The sequence below is a fragment of the Nicotiana tabacum genome, chromosome 3, assembly GCF_000715075.1.
Source record: "Nicotiana tabacum cultivar K326 chromosome 3, ASM71507v2, whole genome shotgun sequence".
NCBI lineage: Eukaryota > Viridiplantae > Streptophyta > Magnoliopsida > Solanales > Solanaceae > Nicotiana > Nicotiana tabacum.
The window spans coordinates 131,897,273-131,911,366 of record NC_134082.1 but is presented as its reverse complement, the minus strand read 5'-3'; the positions used below and the strand labels follow the sequence as shown (position 1 = coordinate 131,911,366).

The following is a 14,094-nucleotide window of genomic DNA, read 5'->3' as shown; positions in this document are numbered from 1 at the left end:
AGTTTGACTACGATTTACCCCTTCATCTTTGATTGATTTGTCCAAAAGAGTCTAACATCTTTTGAGTCAAACAATTTGGCGCCATCTGTGAGGATTTCCTAGTGAAAACTCCTAGTTTTTCCCAGATCAAAGCCGAGAAACACAATCATTCACCAAGAGATGCACGAAAGGAGAATCTAACTCACGCGAGACATGGGAATAGCGCGTTGAGGGAAGGAGAAACAAATGAATTCACGAAACCTGGAATTCCTCGCCACATCAGCTGCGAATATCCTGAACAAGGCAAACGATGCTACAATCCAACTCCCCCCCCCCCCCACTAGACCACCGGATGGGAGCGAAGAACATCTCACCCTCACCTCCCACACTTCGTCAAAGTAAGCATATAAGATTTGCGTGGACGAATGTACGCAAGGACATCTAGATTGAAGAACAAAAATCACTTCGATGCAGTCGAAGCCCTCCCTGTCGGCATCATCTCCGAGCTAAACTGCCGGAGTCAGGCAGGAAAAGTATAATGCGCGCACAACGCGAGCCTATGTGAAACGTTGATGCCTCGTGTCCACCAGTGTTGAACCATCTGATGCAAGCAATACCAAACAAATTGGGACTTCACGGAAGATGCCCGACCCTTCATAAACTAGAAAGGTTCGACCTCGCTCGAACGTCGACGGGCTATTATTTCGATAAGTTCGAAATAACACCCTTTAAGGCTAAGAGCCTTCGCCATCAAACGATAAAAGGGGTTCGACCTCGCTCGAACGTCGACAGGCTGTTATTTCGATAAGTTCGAAATAACACCCTTTAAGGCCAAGGGCCTTCACCATCAAAGAAAAAAGAAAGGTATGACCTCGCTCGAACATTGACGGGCCATTATTTCGATGAGTTCGAAATAACACCCTTTAAGGCCAAGGACATTCGCCATCAAAGAAAAAGGAAAGGTTCGACCTCGCTTGAACGTCGACGGGCTGTTATTTCGATAAGTTCGAAATAACACCCTTTAAGGCCAAGGGCCTTCGCCATCAAATGAAATAAGGGGTTCGACCTCGCTCGAACGTTGACGGGTTGATATTTCGATGAGTTCGAAATAACACCTTTAAGGCCAAGGGCCTTTGCCATCAAAGAAAAAGGAAAGGTTCGACCTCGCTCGAACATCGACGGGCCGTTATTTCGATGAGTTCAAAATAATACCCTTTAAGGCCAAGGGCCTTCGCCATCAGAGAAAAAGGAAAGGTTCGACCTCGCTCGAACGTCTACGGGCTGTTATTTCGATAAATTCAAAATAACACCCTTTAAGGTTAAGGGCCTTCGCCATCAAACGAAAGAAGGGGTTCGACATCGCTCGAACATCGACGGGCCGTTATTTCAATGAGTTCGAAATAACACCCTTTAAGGCCAAGGGCCTTCGCCATCAAAGAAAAAGGAAAAGTTCGACCTCACTCGAACGTCGATGGGCTATTATTTCGATAAGTTTGAAATAAAACCCTTTAAGGCCAAGGGCCTTCGCCATCACTATTATTTCGATAAGTTCGAAATAACACCCTTTAAGGCCAAGGGCCTTCGCCATCAAATGAAATAAGGGGTTCGACCTCGCTCGAACGTTGACGGGTTGATATTTCGATGAGTTCGAAATAACACCTTTAAGGCCAAGGGCCTTTGCCATCAAAGAAAAAGGAAAGGTTCGACCTTGCTTGAACATCGACGGGCCGTTATTTCGATGAGTTCGAAATAACACCCTTTAAGGCTAAGGGCCTTCGCCATCAAAGAAAAAGGAAAGGTTTGACCTCGCTCAAACGTCGACGAGCTATTATTTCAATAAGTTCGAAATAACACCCTTTAAGTCCAAGGGCCTTCTCCATCAAACGAAAGAAGGGGTTCGAACTCGCTCGAACGTAGACAGGCTGTTATTTCGATGAGTTCGAAATAACACCCTTTAAGGCCAAGGGCCTTCGCCATCAAAGAAAAAAGAAAGGTTCGACCTCGCTCGAACATCGACGGGCCGTTATTTCGATGAGTTCGAAATAACACCCTTTGAGGCCAAGGGCCTTCGCCATCAAAGAAAAAAAGAAGGCTCGACGTCGCTTGAACGACGACGGGCTGTAATTTCGATAAGTTCGAAATAACTCCCTTTAAGGCCAAGGGCCTTTGCCAAAAAGGAAAAAACGTTTGAACACCACTGGAAGAAAAGAAAAATCGGGACTCGTCGGGCGAGCCTCTGTCTCGCTCCGAGGCCATGGATAGTTAGAATAAAAAGTGAAGTACAAGGCAAATAGCGAAGAAAGAAACTTTTATTTATGCAATGTCATAGTGCGGGATTTCGCCACTTACATATGGCCCAAGCCGACCAATAAAAAAAGGGGAAAGAAGAAGAAAAAAAGAAGATGGAACGAATAGACGACTATCAACAAATAAAATAAAAATAAAAGACAAATGACAACACTCTTCATTTGGCGTCATCACCGCTATCATCACCGCCACTATCGTCACCATCTCCACAAGGCTCATCATTATCATCATCCGCACCCCCATTGGCTTCAGGTGTCGCCGCATCGTATCCACAGTTGATGCGAGCCTCACGAGTCTTCGCTCGCGCTTCCTCGTAAGCAGCCTCGGCCATGGTGCCCGCCTCCCACAAACTCTTATAGATGTCCTGCTGGGCTTTAGCATAAACCCAGAGCTCATGCACTTGGCGAGGAATGACAGCGGAGGACGAAGTAACTCGGACCTGTAGTCGTGCATTTTCCGCCTCCAAGGCCGCGACTCGATCTCCCAGAATCGACGCCTCCTGACCAATCGGTCCAATGCGTTCCTCAAGCCTCGCCTCCCTAAGGGTAGCTGTCGCTCTCTCTAACTCTTGTTCAGATTGGAGTACGTGGATGGTGTCTTCCAAGGCCGCTGCCCTTGCCAAAGCCTTAGACCAAACTCTCTCAATGTTCTCCAAACTAATGACTTTGCTCTCCATCGCGGTCAATTTTCTCATCCACTCTGTACTCATCGCCTCAACCTTGACCAAGTTCTGGTCCATCTCTGACTGCATTGACCTCAACCTACCCTGCAAATGCTCACACCCCGCCACGATCCCCTTGCCCAACTCGAGCTCCTCGTCCTTAATGCGAAGCTGCTCCCCGAGTTCGCTCTTACTACAGATCGTTTGCATCAATTCCTGGTCCTTTTTTTCCATCTCCTCGCCGAGAGCCCGATTACGGGGATCGGTCCTCAGCCGCTCATGCATCTCACGACATCTGTCGCGGTAGCGACGGTACTTCTCCAGCATCTTCAAGAAAATCCTTGCCCAGACGTTGGCCCTGCAAATGCTTTGTACCTCCACCATATATGTTTGAAAATCATAAGGATGGGGTTAAACTAATACTTTCGAATAGGGGAAAAGGCCTAAAGCAAAAACAAAATGCAACGTACCCTTAAGCCCATGACGGCCACCTCATCCCTCAACTCAGCATCGGGGACATCCCGAATGGACTCATTCTTAGCTTCTAAACATAAAAGGTTGAATTACGGCACTATATCCCCCCCTCTACCAAGAGGTTAACACCGGAAGGGATCTGAAGAATACGAGTCGAGCCCCCCGTGTGAACCATCGAATGAGTAAGGCCCTCCTCGTACATCCTGACATCATCAGGATCCAGGTCTGACTCGGACTCATACTTGTCAACCATCATGCCTTTTCCCCTTTCCGTTGCCGAAGAAGGAGCACGATCCGCTGCAGAAGAGGAGGGCACGTCTGAAATCACAACAGCGGCGCCAGAGGTATGGTTCTCTACCATGACCAGGCGTTGATTGCCAGTAACAGCAGAGACTTTTCGCTGAGCCACGGCGGCAGCCGGAGTTTCTGAGCGCTGACCACCGACGCCAATTTCAACAATCCGCTCCGCCTTTGTGGGAGACGCTGCAGTAATACCTTCTGCTGAACCCGTCGGGGGAGAATCATCCAGGTGAATCACTGTCGGAGGCGTTATCTCAAACTCTACTCTCCGTCTCTTCGATGGCCCTTCCTCCTCCCCAGTCGACGGTGACTCGTTCGTAGAACGGATGACACTAGTCGCGACCTCGTCCTGAGAAGCGGCCCTCACTGGAGTAACCAAGGCCGCGGATTCAACCGAAGCAGCCCTCGACGAAGGGCGTGCAACAGGTACATCGACAAGACGAGCGGATGCAGCCGACTGGCGAAAGGCTAGCTGAGGGGCCCTTGCTCTCCGAACCCTCCCTGACAATGACGAATGATACATAAGAGGCTAAACAACAAAAAAGGGGGGGAAAGACAGTAGATAAGGATGTCATCTCACCTGTAAGAGACATGCGTCCAAACCTCTCATGGAAACAAAGAATGGCCTCCACCCATTCGCGAATCCCTTCAACAGGCGGCTGGGGCATTTTCTCAGTTGCAGAAAAACAAAGCAGTTTAGCATCCACGGAAAATGGTCGAACATTTCATTAATTAAAGACGCAAACTTACGGGCAAAGTTCCATCTCTCGGGGAATCCCGTCGGGTCCGCCACAATATGCTCGGTCCGCACATAAAAGTAATTTTCATAGAAACGACGATTGGTTCTATCGTCCATCTTCACTACTAGACCCTTTGATCCCCGAGGACGCGCATGAATCATCGTACCTCGAATCAGTTGTGGAGTAAAAATGCTAAGCATATGGCCCAAAGTGACCTCACGACCGGCAAGTTCCGCATATTTGAGCAGCATGAGAAACAACTTGTACAAATAAGGAGAAAGCTGAGCAGGACACACCTCGTAGTAGCGGCAGAAATCTACCACCGACATGGGGGAGGAAGTGAGTACCCTACAATGAAATAGTAGGCGTAGAACACACAATATCCGGGGCGGTCGAAGTGAATTCTGTCGTCCCCCTCTGTCGGTCGCTCGACGAAACTGGGGATTCCCCACTGTTCCCTCAACTCTACAATTACCCTTTCCCTCACAATGGAAGTGACGTGTTCCGGCTCCGCTCCACTGCCGAAACTGAAGTCAGTTGCGTCCCTACCTGGGCAAGGCAGAATTTCATCTACCGGGGGAATCTCCTCATCCTCTACCGCATCCACTTCTCCGGTGGCCTGAACAGAGCTCTCTGTTACCGGATCAACGACAGGAAGATTATCACGAGAAGAATCGCCAGCCATTTTTAGAAGAAAACTCTCCGAAAGAAGTGATACGAAGAAAAGATTAAAGGTCGCAGTGAGCAAGAAGGTAAGCAAGAATTCAGGGTATCAGAAAAAACAATATCTGAAGAACTCTTTCAAATGAATGATGAAGTGAAATACTCAAATGACAAGTTCCCCTATTTATAAGAGACATAAATTCCCCTAGCACGAAATCTAAGAGTCGCCATTTGAATCTGATAGGGCACGATACGTTTCAGTTTCCTAGGTACAGGTGTCATAATGGTGGCATCCACGAACTAACGCTTCATTGCCAACCGACGTTTCGATCCCAAGACCATCGCAACGGTCCACGAGTATCGAAACAACACCTCCACTCCGCCAAAAAGTCCACAAAACGCGACTAAGGAACAGAAAGTCGGGGGTCAGATTCCTCTCGACTACACTGCAAACATGATCCGTCCGTCGAGCCCGACAAAGGACGGCCCCGATAGACGGGGGGACTAACTGTATTGGTCAAAATCTGACCACCCCGACCAGGTTGCCCACGACCCCCTTTTTAACAATCGGGTAATGAAAGTCAATAGAGTCCACTTCATTTCTCCTCCACAATATTCGACAAATCAAAAAGAGCAACGCCTAGAATCACGACCAGAACGCACCACTGGCCCGAGCGCGTCAAGTCACGCTGAGGGTGAAGGATTTCAATTATATATATATATATATATATATATATATATATATATATATATATATATATATATATATATATATATATATATATATATATATATATATATATATATATTTTAAGGGAGGGGCTTCTCCATTTTTTTCCCACAGAAGGAAAATAAGAACAAAGCTCCATTCTTGTATCTTGTACAAAAAAAAAGCAATTGTAATATTCTTTCCTCAGGGACTGAGGAAGAAGGCAATATTAAATCTTAACGGGATTGTAATATTTTCGTCATCCCCTAGACATTTATTATTATGAAATCTCTTGGTCTGTAATCAATTAAGTTTGACTACGATTTACCCTTCATCTTTGATTGATTTGTCCAAAAGAGTCAAACGTCTTTTGAGTCAAACACCTTTATTGAATGAGTATTAACTAAATGAAACGTTAGGATAAATTAGAAAAATACTCTTATAATTAAGGTTATTACGTAGTATCTTTTAAGAAGATAAATGGAGTATAATACAGATATTTATAAGTGAAAAGATAAAGTATTAAGGGATCGTTTGGAAAGATGTTATCCCAGGATAGTTATTCCATCTTTTCATGGGGATAAAAAAATACTATAATTCTGTGATAATTAATTTTGGGATTAATTATACCATAATTTTCTCCCAACCAAACATGAGATAAACTCTTCTTAAATGTAGTCTCGAGATTAATTATTCTTTGTCCCTCGTATCAAACGAGCCCGAGATTAAAATAAGCAACTGTCAGGGTCAGACTTATTAATCATTGTGGATTGCACGTAGACTTGGCCCCATTCCATGTATTTCAATTTTTCAAACAACGAGAAGTTTTATTTTGTATCTCATACAACTTACATTAGTTGTATGAGGCTCCTTTTTGTCTCACAAATTTGTGGACCTCAATCTTACAATTCTGGGTCCATAAAATTCTGGGTCCACAAAACTGTGAGACAAAAAAGTTATCTCATACAACTAGTGTCAGTTGTATGAGACACAAAATAAAAATTTCCGGCCAGGCCTTGGCCTCACTTGTGAAACAATGTCACCCAATACAGACAAGAATATACACATAAAAATACACGTTTTTCTTGTCAATTTTTTTTTAGTCTCTACTCTATATAGAGAGAGACATAGCTCCCAGTAGTGTTCACTGAGACTTGTATGTCGAAAAATTACACCGTTTAAATATGTATAATTTATTATTTATATGTATATATTACGTGTTAATTTTTTTTGACTTCTGTGTATATTTATCTCTTTAAACTTTGTCATTCCTTAAGAAAAAGAATGTGTGCTTGTCATGATAAAATAACTTTAGATTGTTGTATTTCTTTCCTTTTTTCTTGTAAAGAAGCACACAAAAAAAACAAGTCAAAGTTGTTTATCATGACAAGCACAAAGTATTCTTTTTTTCACCTAGTCAACAAATTAAACAAATAAAAAAGACATAATTGGACAACAATTTTCCTCTAAAATTCTAACATCAAGAGAAGCTAAAATACGCAAAAAGATATTGGAAAGAAGGAAGAAATTGAAGATGAAAGTATTTTTACATTGTCGTCTCCCCACTATATATTGAGGATACATGAGAGTATTTTTCCTAATAATGAGACTACTGAAATCCAGATAATTAAGAGAGTATTACCTGTTTTGGTAGATGGCTAACGTGGGTCACATTAATTAGATAGACAAAGATACATGAGGTGTGAACCTAAGCGGTTTCTCGTTTAAGTGCTTTAAATATTTTTGGGATGGGATTCTGATGGCCCCCTCACAACTCTTCTTGATGTAGAAATATGACCATTTACAACAAAATAAATCGAGGAAATTGCAATGATGGTACTAATTAGGTTACGCTTTGTACCTTATAATTACTAAAATATGCTTCAACAAAAACCTATTGTACTAATAACACCAACTAATATGCTCTATAATAAAACTTGATAGAATTGGTCATATATGGGACCAACAACTCTTATTGCCAACTCTGTTATTCAACTAAAACCACAGATTTTCTTATCAAACAACGTCGGAATCAACTCAACCGTCATAATAATTGCAAATGAATATTTTGTGCTCTTTGCCAGGGCATTATTATCATATATATATATATATATATATATATATATATATATATATATATATATATATATATATGTGGTGTATTCTTAATAGCAAAATCTCACAAATCGGATAAGATATAGACTGGGGTCGTAGATATAGAACACATGAAATAAATATTGTGTGCGATATATATACATAAGCAATTCCATTGTTTCTTTATAGCAATTACTAAGAGTATATAAGGGTATTTTTCAGTTGTTATGTGTGTTTACTATGTGTGTGTCCATATAGGGAAGCGAAGTAAATTGGGTGAAACAGATAACATTAACATGATGCAATTAAAATTATTCATAAAGGTCAACAACTATGTTGGATATATAAACCAAAACATAGATGTGACAAACTTGGAAGAACTCAAGATATGCCAAAAGTAAGAACCGATTTACCTACCACGTCATTAAGCAACTAGGAGAAAGAAATCTATGTAAAAAAATAAGTTAAAATGTTAGAAAATAAAGGCAAGCCTTATTATTTGGTATTCTTTTAGTGCTGTTACAAGGACAATAAGGATCTCTACTTTGGATTACTTTACATTTCATCCTCTAACAGTACGCAATTAGCTAAATACAAAGAGAAAGATTTTTTCTCTTTTTCAGCATTTTTGTTCAAAGATTCAAAGAATTGTAGCATAGGAAAGACAAGATTTAGATCCAAACATGTCATTATTCTACTACTTTAATATGTCTAAAAAAGAAGAAATAGGCTCTTCTTCTTGGTTACTCTTTGCATCAACCGACCAATTATGAATTGCCAAGAGGGCAAATGATGAATGCTTTTGCATTTCCTTATGTTGGAAAAGATATAGTAAAAGGAGGGCAAATGTGAATAATAGCAATTTGCAAGAGGCTATGAAGAAGAAAAGGCTCCTAAAGGCTAAAGGGGGAGTGGTTCTGGGGTCCGATATGTTGGCTAACTTTATTCAAAGTCACATCTTGCTAAAGCCAAACACTCATTCCAATCATTGTCTGTAAACTTAATCATGTATAGAAACAGTGTGTACTTATTAGTTTAATCTTGTAGATTAAGCGTCTAGATATACATTTAATTAAGTTGCTGGAAGATAACATGATTGCATGGACAGGAACTGCAGATAAACACAAGCGTGCAGCCCTTTGTCCTCAACATACAAATCACCACTGTCCACTCTCTAGTCCCTCTTCTCATGATTTTTATCACTTAGGTATTTATTTTTAATATTTTCTCATGTCAAATCAAATTGCTATTTCTAACTCTTCAAAATTTTCACTGATGGCATCATGGGAGTAGATCCTTCGTAGACCAAAAATACAGTAACAAGATATGGCAATCAAAAAAGTCAAGACTAGCAATGTCCAATCAATAACAATGCTTTAAAAAAAATTTGAAAGAGAATGCATTTTGCAATCACAGAGAAATTATGCCCCTTCGAATTCGGATAGTTAGCATTATTAGCTTAGCATTCCCTTCCATTGGACCATGTCCATGTTCTTTTGAGCAGAATTCTGCCTTAGGTGTGGTTAGGAATTTGACGTAAAACCCTTCTTATATCTTGCTAACCAAAAAGTGAAGTCATTAAGAAGAGTATATATTATTTTATCTTACCACTTTACAAAATTATATGCAATTCAAACTATCTACATAAAGAATTTAATACAAGGATAATGCCTATTGCCTCCCACGTACAAAAATTTACTAGGCAATCTAACTAACAAGAGAATGTTGTAATAGGAGAAACCCAAATAGATAGAGAATTTATATTGCGGGCCTTAACTAGTTTGACTACTCTACTCTCATGTACGAACTTTAATGTTTTGTTGTAAGCAAACTTAAAAGAAAAAATTTCACGCTGTGTGCACAAATGTATAAAGCTTTGAGGGGTGCACAAATGTACAAAGGGACTAACAGTGTTAAAATCTCTTTCAGGTTTTCACTTATTGTGGATATAGCATAACATAAATCGGATTATGATTTTTTTAATTGGCTGCCACCTCCATTGGCAATGACCCGGTGTGTGACACTATATGTGTCTTTTAAAGCTTCTTAGAAAGGAAATGCAATTAAGAAATTGAGGTCGAGGAGGATAACCGGTGGAGTTTCTCATATTGCTTAAACAGTCAAAAATTTAAGCTCGACTGTAGCTTTGGTTTCTCATGAACATTCAATAGGCTCTGGTTAGCCAGACATGGTAAGTAAAAAAATGCTAGAGCTGCATACCAATATTGATCTTTGATATTTCAGCCTGGCCTCAATTATTGGAAACTAAACGCAGGCATCTGCACCTTAATCCGCCCAAAACAAAAGGAGTTGCCCGGTAACATCAGAAAACCCAGGGGGAACTCCAGTCGGAACCCACACTTAGGAGGCCTTTGGTGCCTTGTCTGGTAGGACATTATCAGGCAGGACAAACTCTGGAGGTGTATCACGAACACCACCCAACATAGAGTCATACTCTTCTTCCTTACGAGTGAATTTCTTCCGCAGAACCTTCTCAAATTCAATGTCATCCAACTTCTTTGCATTTTCGGCTGCATGGGCCTGCGCTAAATTGGAATAGTTCATGGCTGACTGGGAGATAAACATTATTTCTTCTTCTGTGAGCTTCCTCAAGAACCTTGCTGGATTTCCTCCCCAGACCTGTGTTTTTTAGTGTCATAATTACACGTGTTAGCAAGTTAAATTTGCGACAAAAGAGAATTATATATTTCATAATAGCAGAGAGAGCAAGACAAAACATGGAAAGGATTTTGCCCTAGGAATTCCCTTGTACCAGTCCAGCATCTTAACTCATCTTCGCCTATTCTCTAGAATCAGTATGTACAGAATTTTACTTCTACACCTATTGGTAAATACCCATGCAGAAACCTTTACGCATGCAAGCTACCCAAGATAATGGCAAAATGAGTCGCATAAAGGCAGCCACATACCTCTCCACATGGAATCCTTGTATTCTGCCTGACAAGGGCACCAGCAGCAACCATAGAATTTTTCTCTACAACCGCCCCATCAAGCACAGTTGCACCCGTGCCGATAAATGCCTCATCTTCAACAGTACATCCATGTAATACAGCACTATGACCTTTACAGTGTGATGTCAAAAGTCAAACATCAAGCTTACAAAAAAATTCATGGTTGAATGTATATTATGCCCTAAATTGCCAGCTAATTCTCACCTATGGTAACATTTTTCCCAATAGTCGTGGGCAAAACCCTTCCACTAATATTTGATTTAGCTACATGAATTAGAGAATTATCCTGGACATTGGTTCCGGCTCCAATGCTAACATTGTTCACATCACCTGCATGGAATCTCATGTTGAGCAAGAACAAGCATACCAAAGACCACAGATGTCCAGGGCACTCCACACACACACACACACACACACACACACCAAAAAAAAAAAAAAAAAAACACCATGTAATTATAATTGATTGAAGCCCAAACTTTTTAACAGAATTAGAGCCCAAGGCAGAGCATATATTATAAATATTTACATAATATATTATTTACCCATCAAAAAAAAAAAAGAGTATATATTCTTCTCCTTAAGGTGCTCTGAAAAGACGAAGTGATAATATATGAGGAGGTAGATGTAGGTTCATAATAACCAAAAAGAAAAGTTAAAAACTGAAAAGGAACAAAATCTTATTCAATAATGTAAGACCTGTGAGCATACTCACTCATTCATTGTTAGCAGCATGCATTAAACACGACACACAATTCCAAAGCATTTTATAGAGTAACCGCAATGAGTGTGTATAAACCAAAATTTGCCCAACATAGAGTCATCAAGCTTAGTAGATTTGTAGGGGAAGGGTAAACTTTGCAGATTATTTTTCCAGAAAAACAATAACAACATATGGATCTACGAGAATAGCCTTGAAAAGAGTAAGATCAATGGAAATGCTCAATCCAAGAATCTAAAAAAGATAAATCAACAATCCAGTATCCAACACAAGAAAAAGAAAAATTTGAATACAAAATAGTTATCTATTGATATGAAAATCAGCATCCCAATTTTAAAATTGAGACTGTACTGGAGTTTTTCAGAACTTAATGACTTCTTGGTACATAAATGATGATTTCTTGAGACGAATTTCTTGTCTCAATATGATACAATACTTATTTCTTGAAATTGATTTTTTTTTAGAAGGTTATCGGACATCGTTAAAGATTTTTTTCAGGAAATAAGCAATTTCTCTTTGCTAAGCTAATTAACCTTCAACAAACAACATTTTATAAATAAAGATTTGGTATAGGACATTCTGTTGGTTCAACCATCTAGAGGACCCCATGATGTAGTTGTCTTCTAAAAGTTTACGCGTTCACATAATTCAAGAACAAAGCCTTCATGAGACAAGGAAAAATGATTTGCTCACCCCTCCTCAAATACCTCCAGGAAAATTTTACAATGTAGAAAAAAGGATGCTTCAAAAACGATCAGTAATGGCGGCATATTTGCACCACTAAGTCTACAAGAGATATTTTAAGCACTGAAACTAACATGGTATGTAGAAGCAGAACATACCTCGCAGAACACATCCATACCAAATAGAAGCACTACGACCAATGTGAACATCACCAACTATAGAGGCACTTGGGGCCACAAATGCATCCTTTTCGACAACTGGTACTTTGTCAAACAGGTTCATCAAAGTTCTATGCCTCGACACTGGAAAACAAAAGGAGGTAGAGATTCAAAAACTTTAAAGGAAGATGTACTCCATATTGTACATAGCACATCAAGATGAAATATGAAAATATGTGGTTTGACTAAAGAGGAAAAACATATCATAACAGAACAGAGGAAAGAAAGTTGGAAGAGGAAATAATTCTAGAAGTATAGCCAAAATATATAAAATAGAATGCAAAACTCAGATAGTGGGATTGGCTGATTGTGAGCAAATATGAGCACAAATAAGATCATCACAGTCAACAATGGCAATGTTTGTCTGAGATTCTAAGCGAACAGCTTCTTCCATATTTGACGAAGATATTTATAGACAGTTTAGTTTATCACAATTGGCTTGAGGTAGTTATGCTAATCACAACATTGTAAGCGGAACTATGTAGAACTAGGTTAGATACAAAGTTTAAATCTAGCTCTTCAGATTATTGTTAGACATATAGTAAGATATATGATAAGTACTTGTATAATGAGCAGCCTTCAGAATAGCTACTCTATATGATCATTCTCGATATGCTTGGATCAGCAAATACTTGTAATGAACCTTTTTTCTTGTACAAAAATTGTAGCTTCGCATACAGCCCAACTAATTCATCAGACAGCCTACTACAGCCCGCAAGCACAAGTGTCAGGCAATCCTGTCTACCAAGGCTACACAATAGGCTCATACTGAGTGTTATAGAGGGAATTCCAACCTAAGCTCCAGGTTTTTATCCTTTATACCTATGCCTCAACCACTAAACCATCTTCTTGGGAATGATAACCAGTAAAATACATTGGAAACTACAGTTTCAAAGTTAGACCGCATTGAATGTCTATTCTGAATGGAGGAAAATATTAACACCGATCAAATGCATATCGCTTATACTTTAGCGTTCTACGAAGCAGTTGTACATGATGTATCAACATAACAACATAATTTGTTGTTGTTCAGACAACATACCACAGCAAATGCAGCAACCAAACAAAATTTATAAAATTGAAAGCGTGCGTTCTCCGACTTGAACAGATGTGTGAAATAATCAAATACCTAAGCCCTAGTTTATTCTATTGAATAAATGGAGATGAAGGTGATACTTACGTTGTTCATGGAAGTAATAGTTGCCTTGGAGGCGGCAGCCCAATCGATCAAGGGCTTGGCCTGTCTCTCGGATCCAGAAACCAACCGTGTAGATTGCTTTCCCCGCCGAACCCATCCTCTAAGTCTATTCGCTTTCGATTCCAGAACCGGCTTTCTCCAATTTACTTATTAGAACAGGCCTCAAATGTATATTAATTTATTTATTTATTTATGTAAACAAATGAGATGTTGAGCTTAGCTGAGCCTGAGGACCTGAGAAAATGAGGAGTACTGTGGACCCCAAAAGCAAAAAGGGTGAAAACTGAAGTGTGAGCTAGCACTGAGCTAAAATATTTAACGAATATAAAGAGTTGTTGAATTTTTTCATATCATTGCCCATGTTGTTTCTTTTCATT

At 40.1% G+C, this 14,094-nt stretch overlaps 1 protein-coding gene across 1 annotated transcript; it reads right to left on the bottom strand.

Annotated features, from left to right (window-relative positions):
- Positions 1-10,004: 10,004 nt before the first annotated feature.
- On the bottom strand, positions 10,005-13,972 carry LOC107809930 (gamma carbonic anhydrase 1, mitochondrial-like). The gene is made up of 5 exons (XM_016634629.2): positions 13,700-13,972; positions 12,460-12,603; positions 11,104-11,229; positions 10,858-11,009; positions 10,005-10,567 (listed from the first exon to the last, which is right to left on the bottom strand). Exons 1-5 carry the CDS (start codon positions 13,812-13,814, stop codon positions 10,289-10,291), a joined length of 816 nt encoding a protein of 271 aa, XP_016490115.1. The 5' UTR covers positions 13,815-13,972; the 3' UTR covers positions 10,005-10,288.
- Between the last annotated feature and the right edge of the window lie 122 nt (positions 13,973-14,094).

Bases quoted from the DNA above. Each gene is read 5' to 3' on its own strand.
- LOC107809930 (XM_016634629.2), bottom strand. From the start codon at position 13,814: ATGGGTTCGGCGGGGAAAGCAATCTACACGGTTGGTTTCTGGATCCGA. The intron at 12,604-13,699 runs GTAAGTATCACC...TTTGTTTTCCAG, and splicing joins CTATTACTTCCATGAACAAC to TGTCGAGGCATAGAACTTTG. The intron at 11,010-11,103 runs GTGAGAATTAGC...CACACTGTAAAG, and splicing joins TGGGAAAAATGTTACCATAG to GTCATAGTGCTGTATTACAT.